Here is a 24,647-nt window from a genome sequence, read left to right as displayed (position 1 = left end):
TAAATTTAAAAGTGATAAAAAATATATTTTTAGATCTAAATTATAAATTTAAATTTTGTCAATATAACTAATTTAAAAATTATGTAGTTTTTAAATTTATTAGTACATATTTTATGTAAGTTATAGTGTAATAATTTTAAATTATATAATTTTTAAATTTGCTGATACATAATTTATAAACAAGTCTAGTAAATTATAATATATATATTTATATATATACAATTTGTAAAATATAAACATATATTTATGTTTATATATATAAATATTTATGTTTTATATATATAATATATACGTAGAGGTCGGGGCGGGATTTCCTACCCCTGCTCCCGCTAGGGGGACTAGATGCAGAATGGAGGTCCTGCCCCTGTCCATGCAGGGTGGTGTTGCCCTCCCCGCAATGCGGAGGCGGGGTGAACGAGGGTGGAGTAACTGGGCTGCGCCCCCACCCCTATCTACCCACAATTCATTCGGAAAGAAATGTAAATTCCAAAAAAAAAAAAAAAAAAAAAAACAAACAAACGTGATACTGAAAATTAGAATATTCAATAAAGAGCCTGGCAAATGTCTTCATCAGCAAACTTGCGTAAACTTTTTACTGACAACATCCTCCAGTGCCCTCCACAAAAGCTTTAAGATTTTTGTACGAAGACCCACCTTCCTTGGCAGCTTCCCTCGCCAAATCCTTCCATTTCGTAGCATTCCTTCTCATTTCTTCCCCTCGCTCACCACCTCCCGCTACCAATTCCAAGCACCTCTTGATCTCATTACTGTCCACAATGCCATCCTTGTTTGCCGTCACCCTCAAGCCTGTTTTCCACACATCTTCAATCAGTTTTGCGTTTGTTCCTTGATCCGTCCACTGTGGGAAAGCAACCACTGGCACACCAGAGACCAAACTCTCCAAGCTGGAATTCCATCCACAATGTGTCACAAAGCATGCCAAGGAAGGATGTGACAGAACCTCGATTTGAGAACACCATGGCACTATCATTCCCTTTTGCTCCAATTCCTCTCTGCAGCTCAATCTCTCTTCTTCTCCATTTTCCTTGGCTCTTATGACCCACAAGAAGGGACGGCCGCAATCCAACAATCCGCGTGCCATTTCCTCCATCTGCTGCTTTGCTAGCACTGATATGCTCCCGAACGAGACGTAAATAACAGACGAATTAGGCTTGGAGTTCAACCATTCGATGTAGTTCTCCTTGGATTCTTGGAAAAGATCTCCGCCAAAAGCTTTATCAGATGGATCCTTTCCGTCCAAAAAGGCCGATGGAATCAGCGGTCCAACCGCAGTAAGATTAAATTTTTCAATCAGTCTCAAGGCTTCGGGCTCTAATGCATCGAAGGTATTGACAAGCACTCTTGGATTGCTTTCTTTTTCGAGTGCTTCGAGTTGCTCTTGAAATGATGGAAGTGCAAAAGTGTACGTACTTGAATCAAGGAAAAAGGAGGGAAGGTCACGACCATAGAGCAACGGCAATCCCGGTAATTGTAACGAGTATGAGGGATCAGTGCCCTTTTTCCTGATGTCGTCGCCATAGCCATTGAAGTAGTAGTAGTATATGTCAAAAACTGTGGCAGGTTGAATCCAGAGAACTGCTGACGGGAGGTGAAGTTCGCTGGCCACTTTCCCCGCCCAAGGCAGGAGAAGAGTGTACACTAAGAACTGAAAGGGGCGGCCCTCGTTTGCGCTGGACACGATGAGATCGGTGAGAGTTTTGGAGCCACTACGCTTGATCGCGGAAATGTAGTCCTCTAGATCATCAGTACCAGGCTTAGACCCATCGTCGTAGCCATCGGAGAAGGGGGCGAAGGACAAACCTTGAGAAGTAGAGTTTTTGGTCATGCGACGGTAGGCAGAGATGGTGGTGGCGAGGGTGACATGTGCCCCCAAGCGAATGAGGCGCTTGGCAAACTGGAGGGCAGGGTTGATATGGCCCTGCGCAGGGAATGTCACGAGGAGTATATGGCGGTACTTCTCCATGGTGGTGGGCGGTGGAGCTTAAGGGTGAGGAGTGAGTTTGATAGTACCACTGCAGTCTGGTGACTAGATAGGCCAGGTCTGTGAAGCTATTGGACATGCAATTAAGCAGTCATGTGGGCAGGCTTTAATGGAAGATTGGAATCGGTTGTGACGTTTGTAGTGACGTTTTGGAGAAAGCTAGAAGATTGAGGTTTACAATTTGCTGTCCAGAGGATAAGGAAAAGGATAGGTTCACTGGACAGATCAAGTGAGAATGGTTAGATAAACTTGGCGTCCCTCTCAACCCATAAAAACAAAACAAAGAATATGTGACGTTTTCCTTCTTCCCTCTCTAGACCATAATAGGTTTATTAATTTTTTTATATATTATTTATTATTTTAATAAATTATTTAAAAAATTAATTGCTAATCAGTTAACCGGACTCCGGGTCCAAGTCGGGATATTAAAACCTGATCCTAATGAACACTCTTTTTACTGATCTTCACGATGCATGAGATTTGGATAAGTGATTTTTTGTTTTATTTTCATTTTCTTTATTATTATTATTATTATTATTTAATTTCTTTCACGATGTGATTGTGTTTGTGAAATTAGAAGTAACATAAAGCGCCCTTCTTCCTCCTGCCTTCGTTGACTAAATTTTGTTGATTGGGATACTTGGAAAATTTAATTTCTTATCTGCTGGTTCTTAGTACACGTGGCGAGACTTTCGTGAAGCTTTAACTACATATTTACAGAAGAATCTCGATAGAATTAATTTTGCACAATTAAACACTGTGTTGAACTTCTTAATTTGTCAAATTCAAATATAAGAGTTCGAATTTAAAATATATTTTATTTTATCTCAATATATTATTATAATTTTTTAAATTTTAAAATAATATTATTGACAGCAATTAATCATACTTTATTTATTAAAATTTTATAGCAAATTTAGATACATTCGACTCGTTGTATCTAAATTTATTAAAAAAAATGTATAAAATCAACGAATAAAATTGAAATTAAATGACTGAATTTAAAATGAAAGGTATTATTTCTCAATACTAATAAACCCGGCCGTAGTTGCTTACATAAGGCATGACTTCACGCTAAAAAAGCAATAGAGATTTGAGGTGACAAGTTAAAGAAGTTACTTTGTTTTATACAGTACTAGTCTGTATGAACAGAAATCGTCATGCATAACGTACGTCGTCATGATCTCTTAGGACTTTTCTTCTTTTTAATGTTTGGTTCTGTGAATCGGAAATGGATGTTTAATAAACGAATCAGAAAATGGTTCAACCGGTCTCTTCCAATTAATCTTGTGCTAACTGAATGCTGTGACATACACTGATCTGACGGCTATTTTATCTTTGTTAATTAGTTGGCATCATGAATTGCATATTCCATCTACAATATTTTAAGTTAATTTTGATTCTTCTTCAATGAATAACTCAAAGAAAAATATCTAAAACTAATATACTTAACATGAAGTGCACAAAAATGACAAACGTCAAACTTGATTATATATATTTAAAAAATAAACATTTAATCTTAAGAAAAGAGTGATTTTACAGTATTTACAAATTGATGAAGGCTTTATTTATTTATTTTAAATATAGAAACAAAAATGTAGATAAGGAATATAAATAAAATTTTCCTATATTTCATATTCTGTTTTTTCAAATGAAAAACATATAATATAGAAACAAAAACGTTTCAACAATATCATATTGATCATCAATTAATGTCCAGCTCTGATCAAGTGGACTTCCAATTTTCCATCACATATAAATGTAGAATAGAATCTCATTAATCCCAGCACAAAATTAATGTTCATTCCCACGGGGAACACCACATGCACTTCAACGACCAACAGATCCAACAACCTTCAACACACACTAGTCTTTCTCCACGTATAATTGTACTACTGTAGTAATCTTCTATTTGCAAAATTTTTATTCAAGAAATCATGAGCTTAAGGCATATAAAAGCATCCATATTGACTTCATTTAAAGTTGAGTCAAATGTAAAATATAATAAATTTACTCATAACATTAATTGGATTAGCCAAAAGGATATATGAAAAGTTTTGAGCTATAGTAAAAATATGAATTTCTTCAAATTTAAAGGGATATCTTCATTAGCTTTCTGGAGCTTTTCTTCTAGAGTTCTTTTCTGCAGACGCAACTAATTGGCTTCTTTCAATGCTTTCATGGCTTACTTCTCTTGCTCATCAAGCTTAGATGCCATTTCCAAATAAAAACTTCTCAACTCCTCCTGGAGGCGCTCAACCATAATGTACAAATTAAGTTATGTTCTTTTCATGATTAAGTATCAAATTAAATTAAAAATGTACATATAGTTAGTATAATTGCAAAATATAAAAATTAATATTATTATTAAAAAAATAATATTATATTATTATTTTAATAAATTCAATAATTAATTTAACGTGAAATTATGGATAGAAAGATTTTAAATTTATAAAAAATATATACTTTTGACCATTAAATTTTAAATATATTTTTGATGAAGCGAATATATATAGATGCTCTAAGCTACAATATTTTTGAAAAAAAAATGGTGTCCTACTAGAAAAAAGTGACTCTAGATCTACTCAAATCATTTTTAAAAAATTGATTGTCTAAAGTTGAAGGTATAGATATAAATCACGGGTTGCAACTTTGAGACTTGTGCCTCCTTTCAATGGGTTCTAGCTACCAAACTACGCTCTATAGTACCCCTTTGGCAAAGGGTAGATGGCAGTTCCTTACTATAATAAAGCAACATTAATTTTTTACCACAATAAAACTTTCATTGTATAGTCTAATTTGTTACCACAATAAACCGACTCAATGTTTTTCACATTAAGATTTAGGGATACTTGGCTAATAACCATTTGTACTATGCCATGACCTACCGTTTATGATTGTTAATTCAATAGAAAGGAAATAAACACTTTTCATCTTATAGTGGTTATTGATTTCTCATTACTTGGCACTTTGGCTTTCCCACCATGTAACCCTTCTATCATGGAAAGATTATTCATCCTATCATAGCTATTGTGTGAAGACCGTACCCTTCAAAGGAAGGAGCACCCCTTGGATGGGCTAGGCAAGATTGAGTGAAAAATTCAAAATTACAAGTGCAAAGGAAAAATCCTAACAGACAGTCAAGATGATCAAAACCTCTAGCGAGCAAGCCTAGGGTAAGCATGACCTTGGGTAGGCAATGGTTCAAGTAAATGAAAGATAGTTTAAGGAAAGGCCTATGCAAGATTGAAATAATTAATGCGTCATTTGGGCTAGTAAGGGTGTGGGTGAGCAATGGTAGATAGGTAATGTGGCGTTTTGTGTGAACAAAGACACGAGTAAGCAAAGAATAGGCTAGTGCAAAATAGTATGGGAAAAAAGGAATATAAACGACGAGCAGCATGATGCATTTTAGTGCAAATAATAAACAATACGGTGTGTAACATCAGCTAGAAATTTAATGGTAGAATTTCTATAGATTTTAGGAAGCTCGTGAAAATTTAATAAGTTTTCACGAATCGACTAATTGCAAAGGTTTTAGTCTGTCAACATAGTCAGTGTTATCACTCACTATGATGTCAGAAATGTGATTTTAATTGTTTGCGGTAGTTAGAAGTGTCAAAATACATTATGGTTTGCGCCACTGGACTTAGTTGATTATTTTAGATTTTATGGCGCAATAATACATTTTCATAATTTAGGACGAAACACCTATTCGAAACTGTAAAATTATTTTTAGGGGCACTTTGGGATTGAGTTTTGGTAAAATATTTTCACTTTAGGTTAATATGAACAATTAAGATTTTTCATTATTAAGTTTATTACGCATTTTTTTAGAGTGAATAGTAACCTTGATAAGTGTACTAAGTGCAGTGTTTTCAAAATCCCAATGTGGAATATCCAAATTAGGTTAGAGAAGTTTTATTGGACACTTGACAATATCTTAGTCACACATAGTGAATAGTATTAGACACTTGGCACAAAGAGGAACTATTATATGGATTTATGAAAGAAATCAATGTGTGAGATCATGCCACCTAAGCAAATTTTTTTTTCATCTGATAAACCAAATTGAGCCAAATAAAATAGGGTTTCAACCCTAGTGAAACACTAAATGGTTGGAATCCAATTGAAACCTACCTCATCAACCTCCATTCTTCATAGCTTCTGTAGGCAGTCCTTTGCCTCTCACTATTGTCCACTTCATGTCACATAGTCACCTCCAATCAATGGTCTTTCAAGTCTATATCTTCCCCCAATAGAAGTCTTGAGTCGTGCAAGACACATTTCCTTCCTTTTCATCACTTCTTCACCTCGTTCTTAGAGAGAAACCCAAAAGAGTTCTCTTAGGTAGATTTCTGGATCTTTTTGCATGGAGCTTTTTGACCCTTTATAATATTTTCACACAATGACTCATTCATAATAGTTGTTCCTCTTTGAGTATAGTTTCTGTATATATATTATTCGTATCATTCCATGATCATTGGTTGGTCAAAAGTATTTTTAACCATGGAAAGGTAATTCTGGGTATGAAACTGGAGAATATGTTATGTTTTTGAATTTTTAACCAAACTAATGGACATATCTTGGTCTAAAAATTTTATTGAGTGTTGTTAGAATGTGTTTAAGAGTATTCATTGAGATTTGTTGCATGACTAAAGCTTTTGATGATAGAATTTCTTAGATTTAGAAACTTAAAATTGGAAGTGGAAAAACAGTTTTTATTTGGAAAAAGATTTGAATATTTCGAGATTTGATCTTACTCTAAAGGCTTTTATATTTTTATATGATGATCCTAAGTCTCTTATTTTCATGTTAGGATGTTATTTTGAGGATATTTAGTATTAGTTTCAAAGATATCATTTTTCTATGCAAGATGATTTCGGTTAGGTCTAAGATTTGATGTTTTTAGATCCATGTTTTATTGATTTTTAGCTATGTGATTTTAAGTTTGATTGTTGGATATTCTTTAGAACACATTTTTAAACTATGTGATGCTTTATTTCGAAGATCTCACATTCTTAAGCCATTGATCAAGAGATTTATCAAAGCTAGTTGAGGAAAAAGTTTCTATTTTTGGACTAAATGTAAAACCAAAACCTCCAAGTGTTATTTTGTGATTTTGGTAACTTTAGTTTGATGATTTAAAGCATGGTTGATCTTAGGATGATGTTATAAATATGTTAGAAGTAAGATTTGATTTTTGAAATTCTTGGAGATGTTTTGATTTAGGGTCAAAGCTTGTGATTCAAGTGTTTAGATCTTTTTTACAAAAACGTTTGGTGTTGATTATTAGTTTTGTCTAAATGGATATTTTAAGTATTATTTTAGACTTAGGATAGGAAGATCCTTGTTGCAAAATTTTGGTTTAAACATGAGTTTTGAAGTTGGAAGGAATTACAACAAAAATCAAGAGAAATGTCCTATGGATGTTTGGGCCATAGTGTGTTTTCCTTAGTTGTGATTTGTTTTAAATTTTTCTGAATTGATATTTGAGTTTAGGATAAAATTTACATGAGAAATATAAATTTTGGAAATTTTTGGAGTTAGGATGTGAAATCCTTAAGTTATGGGCAAAATGATCATTTTCCCACATGTAGAGGGTAAAATGGTTATTTTACTCTAAGTATTCTCTTTTATACATTTCTAATTGTTAGTAATTAAATTTCTAACTTTTAAAATACCTTCTTACAGTTTCTCGTGTTTCGTACTTTATTCTCGTAGAACGCGACGATCGAAGTAAGTTAACTTCTAACTTACTATTAGTTTACTGTATATGTATGATGGGTAAGGGAATTACAATTTATGTATGTATATTATCATATATGCCATGCCATGCCACATCATTACATGTTTATCTGTTATGCACAATTTATTCTATCACAAATATTTATTTGTTACACAATCTATTTTGCCACGTATTGCTATATGTTATAAGTATGCCATGTTAAGTATGCCATATGTTACATGTATGTCATATCATGTAATATTCACCATTGCAAGTATGTCATGTTAAGTAAAGAAGTCATATCAAGTTTATGTTAAGTCAAATTTCAGATTACGTTCATGTTAAGTTATTCATGTCAATCATGACCCTAAGTGCTAGGATAGGGTAATATCTTAGTGGAACTCCTTTGTTCACACTGTAGTATCTAAATAGGTGTAAAATTCCTTAGGTTGATGAAGTACAGTCAACAGGTTGCGAATAAGGCCTAACTAGCTGGTCACCGGAGTGCGCCGGACACTAACATCGATGGAGCCATATTTTATTTTACGTGTGTTTACAGCAAGTGTGGCACAAACAATTCATGGGATCACAACAACTGTGGAGCATACACTACGTGAGATACAACAATTGTGACATGTAGAATATGTGTGGCCACAACAACTGTAGAGTACATATTAATGCACTCACAGCTGGTGTAGATATCTGTGTTGTGATGCGGTAATCAGCAGGGACACACAGCTCAAGGGGACCCGTGTAGCACCCATATGGTCGTGTTATTAATTAAGTATATTGAACAAGATTCCAAGTTCATGTCAAGAAGTTAAGAATAAGCAATCATGGTTAACCCTATAAGATAAGAATAAGCAATCATAGTGACCTCATGAAATAAGAATAAGTTTTAGATCATGTTCTTGTTATGTTATATTATGTTCACGTACGTGTTATATTCATGTTCACGTTAAGTTTCAAATTCATGTTCATATCATGTTATGTTCACGTTTATGTTATGTTCAAGCTCACGTTCATGTTATGCTATGTTCATGTTCACGTTATGTTTCAAGTTCATGTTCATCTTATGTTATATTCACGTACATATTATGTTCAACTTCATGTTCATGTTATGTTATGTTCATGTTTACATTATGTCTCAAGTTCACGTTTATGTCATGTTATGCTCAGGTTTATGTTAAATTCAAGTTCATGTTTATTTTATGTATGTTCACGTTCATGCTATGATTCAAGTCCATGTTATATTTCAAGTTCATGTTCATGTTATGTTGTTAGCCCATGTTATATTATAAGTTCAAGATCATGTCATGTCAAGTCAAGTTCAGTTCACATTTCAATTCAGATTATGTCAGTTATGCTGTGCTATATGTCAAGTTATGCTATGCTTACTTATGACTTTAATTATGCATTCATCCTTTTACTTCCATGCATGCATAAAGTGTGGGAGTTTCCTGTTAACTTATTGAGATTTGTAATCAAATCTCATTGTGGTAGTCCCAACTACCATTCCCCTTGAATGGTAGGCAATGTGTTAGGATCAGAGCAAGGAGCAAACATTGGTAGACTGAAGGAGGTTAACTAGACGCCGCAGACACGACATGGAGCTTATAGCTTCCATAGTTAGTTTTTGGACACAGATCAAAGCTAGATGCATGTTAGGAACATTGCATCTTATATGTTATGAACGGGGGCATGTAACCTTGTGTTGCATGTCCCGACGCTTTGGATGTCCGTCCGATCCTAAATGAAAATCTGGTGGTGTCACACGGTGTAAGGTCAGTTGAGCGCACAAAGAACTGGAGTGTGGAAATAGCATGAGAGTGCTAAAAAATGACATCCCAAGCCCTCACGATGCCATTTAAATGACATCATAGTGAAAGAGTCTCAGATTCACTCTCGTCCGATCACGAGTAGTGACTTTCATCACGTGGACAACATTCACACATGGTAATATGAGAAACAAACCCCATTAAAAGGCCCTGTCAGCCTGAGCTTTTGGACTTTGGCAAATCATTTTAGAAGTCTGCCACCGTCCTAATCTGGTTACACTTGGACCGGTAAGGAACCACTGATCAACAAACCAATCCCAAGACTAGCTACAGTGAACCCATGAGAGATTTCCCTCTCTTTTCAGTCTCCACTAGACTTCACCTTCATAAACTACTCTTCCCCCTTCTCTCTCTCTCTCTCTCTCTCTCTCTCTCTCTCTCTCTCTCTCTCTCTCCCTATTTTTGCAAACCCTAACTTTTTAGAGATTCGAACTCAACCACACGCTTGGATGATAGAAGGGAACAATTGGGATTCCAAAATCTTGATGATGACTAGACTCAAGAGATGTTTACACTAAACAAGTATTTGCCTGTGTATGTGAAGAAGAGTCCGCATTACCTAGAGACCACCTCATACAGTCTTGAATATCCATTCAATCCTACTTATGTGCCATTCATGTAAAGATTTGTTGATGTATTTCCATAATATTCTATGAGAAATCTTTTTATCCGGATTTCCTCCACAATCTTATATTTGAGATTTGTTAATTCTCTACAAGAAGCAAGTAGATTGTGTGTTGGTTAAAGGTGCTTGTGAGTGTGTGGTCATGGATGAAGACATGAAGCCAAGCGTTGCTTGTAAGGACTTCCCACAAGCATCCATTACCCGTGGTGGGATGATATTATATTTAATGCTTGCCTTTAGAATTTTTAAAACTTATAAGTTATGAATAGTATTGCTTGGTTTCCTAGCCTTATTGGAATTTAAAAGTATCGTGTGAAGTTTCCTTCTGCTACTCGGGGTGTTGCTTTCCTCAACGTAAAGTACTGGATGCTTGTTTACTTTTTTGGGTAAGTAGGCCTCGTTGCCCAGAGTCCCTTGATTATCATTTTTACTGCATGTTTTATTGTTATGTCTTATTTTATAACAATATGTACATTCTATATTGAGATTTTTTGAAATCTCGCCATAGTAGTCTCACTATGATTTCGAGGATTGTTGCAGATGTAGTGATCAAGACGAGTAGGAGTATGGAGAACCAACCCAACCTAAGGAGTAGAATGGGGACTTGTCGCCATTTAAGAATTTGATTTCTTGTTGTATTATGATATTATTTCCAGTGGACGATGAATAAATTTTTAGTCTATGATAGATTAACTATGATAGTGATATTGATGTGACTTATGGATATTCCTTTTATTCATTTTGTAGATTTTAATGTCTTTATCTAGTACTCATGTTTCTAAGTATCATAAATACTTTTTGCTGTGAGTACTTTCAAGTATGTATGCTGAGCATACACTACATATACACAATGTTCCAAAGAACGTAATGGGTGTCGCCCATGTGGTGTGCATCCTGACGTCACAACCACCCGCCAAACCACATATGGGGGATCCAAGGCGTCACATCTTTACTCTTAACTATTATACTTTGAACTTTTGTTTATCTTCATCGGTTAATTTAATGTTTGTTTAGTTATAGAAATTGTCATTTCTCATGATTATAAATTTTTTTTTTTGTATTTTATACTATTTATATTAAAAATGGCATAGATGCAGAGCAGATGAAGATGAAATAATCAAACGATGCATGTGCAATATAAAAGGTGAGAAAACAGAGTGCTTTTATTCGAGAGAAAAATTTGAATTGTATGTATAGCGCTACCGCTTTGTGTGAGTACGTACTGCTATTTATAGATACAAAGGAATGAATAAAACAATTTATATTTATAGCTCACTATAACAGAATTATATTCTCCTATCTGTGCATGGCAGATTCTGCGCATGGGACGTGCTTCTAGTGGAGTTGGCCTGTGCATGGGACGTTCGTCTAGTCGAGCTGTCCTGTGCATGGAACGTTCATCTAGTGGAGTTGGTCTGTTCTTGCTTCCTGCAATTTCAACATCCCCCCGGCAAGATGGAGAGTAAATGTTGATGACTCCCTTCTTGGATAATAGTCTATTGAACGTTGGAGAATGGAGGGGTTTCGTGAGTAAGTCAGCCAACTAGGCAGAAGAGGAGACATGTGTAGTGATTACTTGCCTAGCTAAAATTTTGTCTCTAATTAGATGGCAGTCTAGCTCAATATGCTTTGTGCACTCGTGAAAAAAGGGCTCGCGAAAATGTTTAGGGCAGCCGTGTTGTCACAATATAGAGTAGCAGGTGTTTTGATGGTGATACATAGGTCAGAAAGTAAGTAGCGAAACCATGTGGGCTTGCATACGACTACAACCATTGCTCTGTATTTGGACTCAGCACATGACCTTGAGATAGTGTTATGCTTGTTGGACTTCCATGAGACCAGAGAGTTATCAATGAACACGCAAAATGTAGTGGTTGATCTACATGTGTTTGGGCAGTTGGCCCAATTAGCATCTGAGTAAACGAGCTCCATTGTTGAACTAGCAGGGAAGAAAATGCCCTGTCTTGGAGTATTCTTGACATACTTGAGCACTTTGATGATGGCATCATAATGAGGAACACGTGGGTTTTCCATGAATTGGCTAAGCAAATTAATATTGTAACTCAGGTCTGACAGTGTGTTGGTTAGATAAAGGAGCTTACCAACTAATTTTCGGTAAAGGGCAGGGTCAGGAAAGACTTCACCTTCATTCTTTTTGAGTTTGATGTTGGGTTCCACCGGCAAGGGAGAAGGCTTAGATGCCAATATGTCTGTCTCAGAGAGAATTTCCAACGCGTATTTATGTTGGCTAAGTTGGATGCTAGTTTGTGAGCATCCCACTTCCATGCCAAGGAAGTATTTAAGTGAGCTGAGGTCCTTAATTCTAAATTTTGTCTCCAAAAAATCCTTTATGGTAGTACTCAAAGTGGCATCTGAACTCATGAGGGTTATATCATCGACATATATGAGTAAGTTGAGGTCCATGTCTCATTTTACTCCAGGGCAGTAATCTCTTGTTCCATTGCCTTGCACCAAATTGGGTATTTTATGGCTTGTGTGTAAGATGTTGGCTCGGTATGAAATGAAATTGAGGTAGTGAATGCTTGAAACTTGGGTGAGAGTGAAGTGTAAGATAAGACAGAAGAAAGAGGGAATGAGATATGCGAACCTGTGTTTGAAGAGGAACCAGAAACAAGCTTCTTGGATGCCAACTGGTAGGTATCAGGTGCTATGACTTGTTGGCAATGGTAATCACGGAGGTAAGCAGGAGCCTTTGTTGTGCGAGTTGATCTGCGTAGGGGCTGAGGTGGAGGGTCATGATGTGAAAGTGAAGATGTGTTGGTGTTATAGTTGTGATTAGAGTCAAGAGATGTTGGTGTAGTAGTGTTGATATCCATAAGAGGTGGAGTGTAATGGGAAGGTGATGGAGTGGTATCCATAAGAGGTGATGGAGTGTCGATATCTATGAATGTGTTATGTAATGGAGAGGTGGGTCTAGTGGTGTTTGAAGTTTGTTTGAGGGGAAAAATTTCTTCATGGAATGTAACATCTCGTGAGAGGAAGATCTGATTGGTGGCAAGGTCAAGCAATTTGTAGCCCTTCACACCATACGGGTATCCAAGGAATAAGCACTTTCGTGCTCTTGGTGCAAATTTGGTTTGCACATGGCTAAGTGTAGAGGTAAATCACAGGCACCTGAATACATTTAAATGTGAGTAGGAGGGTTTGGTAGGATATAGAAGTTCGGAAGGAGTTTTGTAGTTAAGTATTGGAGTAGGTGTTCTATTGATTAAATAGACAGCGGTAGTGATAAAATCAGTTCAGTATGTTATGGGTAGTCCAGATTGGAATTTTAGGGCCCTTGCCACATTGAGAATGTGTTGGTGCTTGTGTTCGGCAAGAGCATTGGAGTTAAAGAAGAAAGGCATTTGAAATTCGGCGCCATTGTCTGATCGAATAACTTTGATTTGAATGTTGAATTGGTTTTTGACAATTGGAAATAAATTTTGAAGTGAAGTTCTAGCTTTAGATTTGGTTTTTAGTAAATAAATTTAAGTGCATCTTGTAAATTGGTCTACAATGGTAAGAAAGTATTTGGAACCATTGTATCCTTGAGCTGAGTTAGGACCCCGAATAACAACAGAAACAATTTCAAATGGTTGATTAACTTTAGATTCTAATTGAGGGAAAGGTTGTTTGTGTTGTTTGGCAAGAGGGCAGATTTCACAAGAAATTTTGGAAGTAACCGAGAGCTTGAAGTTGGCTTTGTCAATATTATGCAATACATGTTGAGTCATGGAACTATATATGAATCTATAATGGCATAACATTAATTGATCAAATTTGGAAACAACAACATTGTTTACAAAGTTTTAAAAAAACAAGGTATAAAAAAATCTGTAAGTTGAAGATGATACAAGCCATTACACACCCTCCCCACTCCAGTCGCATCCAAGATGAAAGGTCTTGGATATAACATGCATTTGAAAAGAAAATTAGGCAACAATTGGAGTGAGATGTCAAGGATTTTGCAGAAATTAGATTGAAAGAAAATTCAGGGCCACATAACACATTTTGAAGAATCAAAAGGTTAGAGAGATGGACATCCCCAATGTGTGTGGCTGCTGTGGTGGATCCATTTGGGAGTTTAATCATATTAGAAATTGTAACGCCCGTCCCTGTGGTGGGTCCTTTTCAAAACAACATGAATTATGATTCTTTTAAAATTTCTTTTCCATCCATGCCAGGATACAAAAGACTTATTATTATAAATAAAATTCATTTTCTTAATTAAAAGATTACAACGAAAAATATTAAATTTTATAATTAAAGTTTCTCGTACAAAATATCTTGCATAGGCCTTCGTGCCCTTCCCCTTGGGCTGTGTCCGTCTTGACCTATCATGCTCATCTTGTCGCTGGGAGGGTACACATAAAAACTAAAATGAGTCGATGACTCGTAAGCATTACTTCATACAGTTAAAATATAATAACATAGATTTTCAGTCATGCATTTATCATTCCATACATAACTATCATACATAGCATGCTTTCTTTTCTTTTCACTTTCATTGGCCATGTAGCACACTATTACGTCCCGTGTGCTGGGATTAGCGGTCTTTTGGACCTGATTTCGCTCGTGGCCACAGTTGGGAATTCATTCCATCAGGGTGCAGCATTGGGTGCACTACTAGTACTACTTACTCGACATTGCAATCTGCCCAGTCCAGTCCATTCATATGGCACCATTTCCATTTTAGTCATGTGGCCGTTATGTACCTTTATATATCATGCATTTCAGTCCGTTCATTCCTTTACAGTCATTTCCTTTCCTTTACAGTTCTTCAGTTCATTTCTTTCATAGAAAGTCATCTTAAAAAGAGAAAATAGTTTTCATAAAAGTCAGTTTAGAAAAATTCATCTTTCATGGCATAATTGAAAACATTTTCTTTCATAAAGACATTTTAAAACACTTACTTCGTGTCGTTTTAAAGCATAGTTTCTTTCTTTTTGTAAAAGTTGTTTTAGAAAGAATCATTTTAAAAAGAGAAAGTTATTTAAAAAATTATTTTTCTTTTTTTTCTTAAAAGTTGTTTTAGAAACAGTCCATTACAATTTTAGTCCTTACAGTCCTTAATAGTTCTTACTTGTCTTTTAAAGCTTCATTTCGTTTCCTTTTGTGAACATAAATACAATACATACTACTTATAGCATCCATTCACATGCATAAACGTACATACTTTGGGTGCGTGAAAAGGAGCTGCCAAGGAGGGCCGCTACGTACTTATACTTGAAAACTTATGTTTTATTTCCTTTTTAAGTAAAGTGTGTCTCCGTGGAGAAAAAGTTTCATTTTCCTTTTAGAGAAAAAGCTTTCATTTTCTTCTTCGTTTGTATAAAGAAAACTCTAGAAGAATATGAACGTAATACTTACCTAGATTTCATGCCATACTCAATCCATGCAGGCCATTTGTGTGCGTGTCAGATGGCAACCTACATGTATACACATAACCTTATGTCATCATCTATATAATGTATAAATAACTATTCTAAAAATAAAACTATGCCTCACTTGGAACACTCTTCGTCCATCCTTGGGTTCTTACATGCCATTTACTATGCTAAAACTTTCGAGGTCTTATTCTTTAAAGTGAATCTTCATGATTCACCTTAGGGTTAAGACACTAAGACCTCTGTCTCGTTCTTCTATTTCCACAATCTGAAGCATGATTTAGACTGATAGAGTCATGCGTCCCAACCCTAGATAACTTACCTAGTACTACCTTCACGTCTCCTAGCCCATACTAAATCCTTATTCCCATCCAGACAGACTATAAGAATTCAAGTCAACTCTGGGGCTAAAACACCATGTAACCATGTTCAAGATAGATTACCCATTAAATATGGTAAACCTGTCCACACACGTGTCTCGCCAGAGACCTGTATCTCATCCCCTTTTATCACTTAAGAACAACTTTAATTCCAATGAATGCCCGCTTGTATAAACAAGCTCCATACTTCAATACCAACTTGCTCAGACCCAGTCGATAGGACTCTTCCTACTTTTCGACCCTGTACAAGTTCATCCCAACACTTGATAGGAAAGGACTGCAGCCAAAATGCACCTCTGCCACGTCGCGTAGCTCGAGACTAATCCTGAGTCACGTCATGACGCCCATCATGCTTCCGCTGCATTCTCTGATACTTTTCCACCGGTTCCATATACTCTTAGCCATAGTCAACCACAAGATGACACCCGTCACCCTAGACTACAGGCCACATCACCACTGCTTCGGGACACTTTTACACAGTTCTCGCCACTTAACAAGAGGACTGCATCCACAAATGTGCCTTTGTCACATTATGTAGCTCAAGACAAATTCCTGAGTTACAGCACGATGCCCATCATGCTTCCCCTGCACTCTCTGATACCTTTCTCCACTTCACACATACCTTCAGCCACAAGTCAACTGATGACTTGCAAAATTTTGTATTACAGATTTTACAAGATTGCTCGAGCTGAGGCTTTTGGCCGCTCGAGCGAATTTAGGCAGATTCAAACGCTCGACTGCCGCTCGACAGTGAGCTCGAGTGGGTTGCTGGAAAAAAAAGATCGCTCGAGTGGAGACATTGGTTGCTCGAGCGAAATCAGGCAGAGTCGAACACTCGATGTGCTCTCGAGCGAAATCAGGCAGAGTCGAACGCTCGACGTGAATGCAACATCCCGCTCGAGCGAATATTGTATTTTGACAGATCTAGGGTCTTCCGCCGTCACACCATATAAAAGTGATTTTTCACTCTATGGTTGTACCTTTTGACTGGAGAACATTTTTGGGACAGAAAAACACAGTTAGAAGGATTCAAATCATCTGTTTTAGAATCATACACGAGCACAGATGGGAGAAAAGCATTGAAACATTTCCTTGAGTTTTTGAAGACGAGTTGCGGCTGCGAGGAGTATTTTTCAGCGTTTATTTTCTTCCAATATTCTCAGAACAATTATGGTGAATTCGTTTATGTTGAATTCCATTTCTAGCATGAGCTAAATTTTATTTATTCTAGGAAAACGATGTAACCTAGTTCCAAACTATGCTTGATTGTCTATGCTAATTTAAGGCAATTCTCTCTTTGTTTATCTGATTTATTTTGAGTTTATTGCTTCTAATTAACTGGCCATTGATTAAATGATATTTAATCTTGTGATTTGCGATCGAAAGAGGGAATCATAGGGTAGATCTTGAATATTTCAGCATAGGAAAGTATAGAGATCGAAAGACTTGTATTAACCTATGTAGTAATTAAATCATTGGTCTTATTGCTTTCTTACTTTATTAATTTGCATATTCTTGTGTGAATTGATGAACAAGAATAATTTCCATTTGACTATCGAAAGAGGCTGTTGGATGAATTAGAGATTTGCTAATGAACAAAAAGAATTAAATTAAATTAGTTGGATGAGAAAAGCATAGTGAAGAATTAGGTGAAATCGATTTCCTAGAAGTTTTCTTTCCCATTAATTTGATCTTCGAACGTCAGTTTTATTTCCTTTGCGTATTTCTCTTTGAGTTGATCTTAGTTTAATTTGCAACTATAAAAGTCTTAGTGATTCCTCTTGATAAAATCAAGATTAATATAATTTTGGTATTTGGCAAAAGTAAGGTACCAATCCCTGAGGACAATACTCTTCTTATCACTTTATTATAAAACTACGATACTGTGCACTTGCAGTTTTGCACCGTACAGCATGTGGAGGACACTTTGGAGCCACCCGTACAGCAGCTAAGGTACTTCAAAGTGGATTCTTTTGGCCTTCTATTTTTCTTGATAGTTACACTTTGGTAAAAACTTGTGACCGGTGCCAACGTATGGGGAATATTTCAAGGCGTCATGAGTCACCACTGAAAGATATTTTAGAAGTTGAGTTGTTTGATGTTTGGGGAATAGATTTTATGGGGCATGTTCCTCCTTCTTTTGGTTTTGCTTATATCTTATTAGTGGTTGACTATGTGTCAAAATGGGTGGAAGCAATTGCTACAACAACAAATGATGCAAAGGTAGTGCTCAAATTTCTGCACAAGAATATATTCACAAGATTTGGCACTCCACGAGCTATTATTAGTGATGAAGGGACTCACTTTTGCAACAAGTTGTTTGATAATCTTCTTTCTAAATATAGTGTAAAGCACAAGATAGCACTTGCTTACCATTTTCAAACTAATGGCCAAGCTGAAATTTCAAATAGAGAAATCAAGAACATCCTTGAAAATACAGTCAAAACCAATAGAAATGATTGGGCGAAGAAGCTTGATGATGCTTTATGGGCATACCGTACAACCTTTAAAACACCTATCGGGATGTCTCCATACAGATTAGTGTTTGGAAAGGCATGTCATCTTCCTATGGAGTTGGAGCATAGAGCTTATTGGGCTGTAAAATAGTTTAACTTTGATCTGAAGGCAGCAAGTGAAAAGCGACTTCTTCAATTGAATGAGATGGAAGAGTTCCGAAATGATGCATATGAAAATGCAAAGATCTATAAAGAAAGGACGAAGAAGTGGCATGACAAACAGATTCTTAGGCGAGAGTTTGCACCAGGACAACAAGTTTTACTCTTCAATTCACAACTCAAACTCTTCCCAGGAAAGTTAAAATCAAGATGGACAGGTCCTTATACAATTCATGAAGTTTTCTCTTTTGGAGTAGTAGATTTGAAGGACAAGACAGGGAATATTTTCAGAGTTAATGGTCAGAGATTGAAGCACTATTATGGAGAACAAGTGGAGATGAACTATGCATTTATTCCTCTTGGAGATCCTAATTGATGAAAATTGAAAAGTCTGGCTGTAGACTTTAAAACAAGCGCTTATGGGAGGCAACCCATAGATCTATCTTTCATTCTTTCATTTATTTTATTATCTTTATTTATTTAGTTTTAATAATTTGGTTTTTGATGCAGGTTTATTTAGCATGAATAAAGAGCTAAAAAATTTTAAACTACGGAAGATTCATCATGAAACCAGGGAAGTTCCTTTTATTTCTTCAATCTCTTTTACTTTTGTATTACAATGAGGACATTGTTTAGTTTAAGTTTGGGGGTGTAAACTCCTATAGTCATTTGATCCTTTTGTTTTCTAAGTCTTGGGTTGTTGATGGGTTGTCTGATTCTCTTACCAAGCGTGCATTGGAGTAAGATTTAATTCTCTATGACTCTGAAATTTGTGATTGAAGATGGTTTTGAAAAAAATTTTCAAAAATTTCTTTTATGTCAAGTGGAGTTTTGTGGGTACTTTGGTTTAAATCTTTGACCTTGAACATAATTGAGCACATAGTCATTTTTCTCTTATTCCATTTTTCTTATGAAGAGAAGAAGTTGAATTAATTGATAGAGGAAAGTTCGATTTTGCTTTGCTCTAGAATCCGTTGATGGGTCATTAAGGCGAAATCCTAGTTGAGACCAAATATTAGAGAAATGATCTAGGTATTTCTTTGGCATAACCAAAAAGCTTTCCCAGCCATCCTAAATATCATGCCATCATTACATGGTGTGTTTCCATAGTCAACCCCCTCGAGCCTTCATAAGCCTTTATTTATTCTTTGAACCATGCCCGCTCTAAGCCTGAAAAACAATGAATCTACCTTTGATAGTTTGAGAAAATACTTTGGTGGAGAGTTACATTTAAAAGAGAAAATTTGTTTCATGATGAACTGTATTATGTTTGCTCTCTCTGTTTGATCAAAGAAGAATAAGAAGAAAGAAGAAGAAAGATAGTAAAAAAAAAAAAAACAAAAAAAAAATAAAATAAAATAAAAGAAAAAGAAGTCACTAAGCGGAGTATGTATCACCTCAGATTTTGTTAAATGAATTTTTGGTATTGCTTCAGTGATTACAGCAACAATAATGCCACAAGTATGAGCATATTGCCAAGAAAGAGCTATGATTTGAATCATGTGGGTATCTCTTTTAGTGTTCTTTTCACTAAGTATTTTTTCAGTTTGCTTTGATTTTCTATATCCAGTTCTTTTTTAACCCTCACCCTGTGGCCTATCATTACAACCTTATTAAAGACCTATTGATCTCTGATTTTTAGTGTTGACTACATTAGTGGAGATGATTTCTGAAAACTGGACTTATAGGGTTAAGTTTTGAGAGAATTCTTCTAATTTTAGTTGTTCTACTTTTATCTGAGTTTGCAGGTGGTTTGAGGTTAAATTGACTATATCACACACACACACACTCAAGGTCTTAGCTTTAGGTTGAAGTAAACGCCTAATTCTTGCTTGAAAAATTGCAAAATTTTTGATTGATTTTCTTGCTATCTTTGATGTTAAAAGAGTAAGATACTAGTGATGAAATCTAAATTCATAAAAGCTTGGTGAGTGATGATACTTCTCTTTGGGGTCGAGTTGATATTGCCTAAACTATCATTTGCTTTTCTTTTTGTTTCAGGACAAACAAAGTTGTAAGTTTGGGGTATTTGATAAGTTGCAAAATTTCGTATTGCAGATTTTACAAGATGGCTCGAGCGGAGGCTTTTGGCCGCTCGAGCGAATTCATGCAGATTCAAACGCTCGACTGCTGCTCGACAGTGAGCTCGAGCGCGTTGCTGGAAAACAAAGATTGTTCGAGCAGAGACATTGGCCTCTCGAGCGAAATCAGGCAGAGTCGAACGCTCGATGTGCGCTCGATAGGATGCTCGAGCGAAATCAGGCAGAGTCGAACGCTCGATGTGCGCTCGACACCCCGCTCGAGCAAACATCGTATTTTGACAGATCTAGGGTCTTCCGCCGTCACACCATATAAAAGTGATTTTTCACTCTATGGCTGTACCTTTTGACTGGAGAACATTTTTGGGACAAAAAAACATAGCTAGAAGGATTCAAATCATCTGTTTTGGAATCATACACGAGCACAGACGGGAGAAAAGCATTGAAACATTTCCTTGAGTTTTTGAAGACGAGTTGCGGCTGCGAGGAGTATTTTTCAGCGTTTATTTTCTTCCAATATTCTCAGAACAATTATGGTGAATTCGTTTATGTTGAATTCCATTTCTAGCATGAGTTAAATTTTATTTATTCTAGGAAAATGATGTAACCTAGTTCCGAACTATGCTTGATTGTCTATGCTAATTTAAGGCAATTCTCTCTTTGTTTATCTGATTTATTTTGAGTTTATTGCTTCTAATTAACTGGCCATTGATTAGATGATATTTAATCTTGTGATTTGCTATCGAAAGAGGGAATCATAGGTAGATCTTGAATATTTCAGCATAGGAAAGTATAGAGATCGAAAGACTTGTATGAACCTATGTAGTAATTAAATCATTGGTCTTATTGCTTTCTTGCTTTATTAATTTGAATATTCTTGTGTGAATTGATGAACAAGAATAATTTCCATTTGACTATCGAAAGAGGCTGTTGGATGAATTAGAGATTTGCTAATGAACAAAAAGAATTAAATTAAATTAGCTGGATGAGGAAAACATAGTGAAGAATTAGGTGAAATCAATTTCCTAGAAGTTTTCTTTCCCATTAATTTGATCTTCGAACGTCAGTTTTATTTCCTTTGCGTATTTTTCTTTGAGTTGATCTTAGTTTAATTTGCAACTACAAAAATCTTAGTGATTCCTCTAGATAAAATCGAGATTAGTATAATTTTGGTATTTGGCAAAAGTAAGGTACCAATCCCTGAGGACGATACTCTTCTTATCACTTTATTATAAAACTACGATACTGTGCACTTGCAGTTTTGCACCGATCATCAACCTCAAGGTGACACCCGTCACCATAGATTACAGCCACATGACCATTGCTTCGGGACATTACTACACAGTTTCTGACACTACACCGTACACTCTACTTTTTCCGCTATGCCATCCAACCCTTCGTGACACTCCATCCGATGTATCACGACATAGCACAGAGTACACTCACATGAACTCTCTTCCATCCACACTACGACACACACATCGCTACGATACACACCTCACGGTGCATCGCTATGTGACATGGAGTACACACCACGTGTACTCCCTTCACTACAACACTTATTATCACAACGCACATCACATGGTGTATCACCATACAACACGGAGTATGCTCCACCTGCACTCCCTTCATTCTATGCCACCCGTCACTACAATTCACGTCACACAGAGTACGCTCCACGCGTACTCCCTTTACACTTGACTCTATACCACAACTAGGGCATACATCTCATGCCCATACTCACATCACAGTCCACAATACTACATAGGTAGCCGTGCATGGCCGTGCAAACGAACCTATGGTTGTGGAGACCCATTGGAGAAAGAGAGAGAGGTAGAGGAAAAGGAGGACATGGGGAGGAAGCCCATGATGTGGTGGTGCTGGTGTAAGTGTTCGTTGGTCGTTTTGGTCCTGTATGGCGGCGCTAGGTGGAGGCATAGCCTTTAATACCCATTTGCTTGGAGGAAGAAAGAGAGAAAGGAGGCTGCTGGTGTAGCTCACCATCGGTGGGGTAGTTTTTGCTGGTGAGAGAGGATCGGGCCAGAGGTGGAGGTGAGACGCTGTGATGGGTGGTGTCGCCGGCTGGAGGAAGCACTCGGGTTGGATGTGCATGGGAGAGAGAGAGAGGAGAGAGGAAAGAGAAGAAAGAAAAGGAAGAAAGGACAAAGTGAATAGAAAAAGGTAGGGACCTGGCTATTTAATCTAAATCCTTCTCTTCAGGATCTTCAAAATGATCTAACGATGAGTTTAAACATTGATTTGAAAACGTGTAAGTGTTTTATTTTATACACTTAAATATTTCTTCATCATTATTTAAAATGATACAGTATCATTAATTACTCAAAGAGAATAAAATCATTTAAATTAATATTAGAGTTTTCATCGTGAAGTTAAACCTCTTAATATTTTAAAATAACTAAAATATTTAATTTAAATATTTATCCACAATTATAATATTTTTAGAGCTCATTAAAATACTATAATTGTGTTACTTTAAAAATAAACTTATCTAATAATACTGGAAATATCTCCTATAGATATTTCCATAATATTTAAAATATCCTTAAACTTTAAAATATCTATCTTACTTGAAATTCGCTAGATAACTTTCGGAACACACCATTAGGGTAAAGCACGTAGGATAAGGCTCAGCACGTATATCAAACCTTGGCACGTAGATCGTGACTCATATTTAAAGAAGAAGAAAGAAGGAGCGGATATCACAGAAACTGAGGTGACATTCTGTGTAAAAAAGTTGGGGTTACAAATCATGTGATCTGTAGCACCCGTGTCTATAATCCATGAGGTGTTTGAGGCATTGCTCTGTGTGTGAGCAGAATTCGAAAATGAGGTACCAGACACAGGGGAGGAGCTAGTGTGCGCATAGTTAGCAGAAGGAGTAGTGGCATCAATATTAGAGGGATTGAGCAAGGCAAAAAGTTGTTTGTACCGCTCTTGAGTTATGGACGAACCATGATGAATTTATTCATGCACAAGAGAGGATTGGTTAGCAAAAGACATAAGCTTAAGACAGTGCTTGTGGCTTAGAGGGAAGCCATTTAGCTTATAGCATTTTTCTTTGATGTGGCCAGGTATGTGACAGTGTGAGCACATGGGTAGGTGGGGATTTGCTTTGAAGCAACGCTCCAAATAATGGCTAGGTATATTGCAATGGGAGCAAAACAAATGATCTCTGCAGGAGTTGTTCTGGCTGTGACTATCTGGTCTCTGTGTGACCATTGTTGTTGAACCAAGGATTGAACTCAGTTGAGAGCTAGAAGTGGGTCATGGAGTAGAACTTGCGCCCAAACAGAATCAAAAGAATCGTCGAGTCCCATGAGGAACTACATCACCTTGCTGCGATGGGAGTATTCCTGCAATATTTTGACTGAGCCACAAGTGCATAGTGGCATGGGCTCATAAATCTCGAGCTCGTCCTAGAAGCTTTTGGGTTTATTGTAGTATTGATTGACGGAGTTTGTGTTTTGTGTTAAAGAGGAGATAGACTTTGTAAGTTGGAAAATGCAAGAAGCATTTTGGATAGAAAATCGCTCACGGAGGTCATTCCAAACATTGGCAGCAGTTTCTACATGTGCAACGCTCGATCTATGTTCCGAGCTAATCGAGTGTTGTATCCATGCTATGATCATGTCATTGTAGTGCTCCCATGGAGCAAGTAAAGGGTCAGAAACATTGGTTGGTTTGAGGATTTTACCATCAATAAATCCAAGTTTATTTTTAATGTTGAGGGTTCGTCGCATTGTCCTTACCTAGGTCACATAATTCTCTATTGTTAAGAGGTTAAGAACTAGTGGAGAGGATGCTCTTTCACCAAGTTGAATGGAGAATGGTTTAGTAGGATGGTGGGGATTAGTTTCAGGATTGGATTGCATAGTTGGTTTGGTATTTCGAGTTGCTTTGGTATTTTGAGTCATATCTCTGATACCATATTAAAAATGGCATAGATGCAGAGCAGATGAAGATGAAATAAAAAAACGATGCAGGTGCAAGATAAAAGGTGAGAAAACAT

General features: G+C 36.5%; 2 protein-coding genes across 2 annotated transcripts; both read right to left on the bottom strand.

Moving 5' to 3' along the window:
• Window positions 1–521: 521 nt before the first annotated feature.
• Window positions 522–2,120, bottom strand: LOC122315657 (phloretin 4'-O-glucosyltransferase-like). The gene has a single exon (XM_043131718.1). It carries the CDS (start codon window positions 1,982–1,984, stop codon window positions 593–595), a length of 1,392 nt encoding a protein of 463 aa, XP_042987652.1. The 5' UTR covers window positions 1,985–2,120; the 3' UTR covers window positions 522–592.
• A 9,687-nt stretch (window positions 2,121–11,807) lies between these two features.
• LOC122291001 (uncharacterized mitochondrial protein AtMg00810-like) lies at window positions 11,808–12,617 on the bottom strand. Its single transcript, XM_043098670.1, has one exon. The coding sequence runs from the start codon at window positions 12,615–12,617 to the stop codon at window positions 11,808–11,810; it is 810 nt and encodes a 269-aa protein (XP_042954604.1).
• Between the last annotated feature and the right edge of the window lie 12,030 nt (window positions 12,618–24,647).

This window comes from Carya illinoinensis, chromosome 1 (assembly GCF_018687715.1).
Source record: "Carya illinoinensis cultivar Pawnee chromosome 1, C.illinoinensisPawnee_v1, whole genome shotgun sequence".
NCBI classification, from domain to species: Eukaryota; Viridiplantae; Streptophyta; class Magnoliopsida; order Fagales; family Juglandaceae; genus Carya; species Carya illinoinensis.
This window is presented reverse-complemented; position numbering and strand designations above follow the sequence as displayed.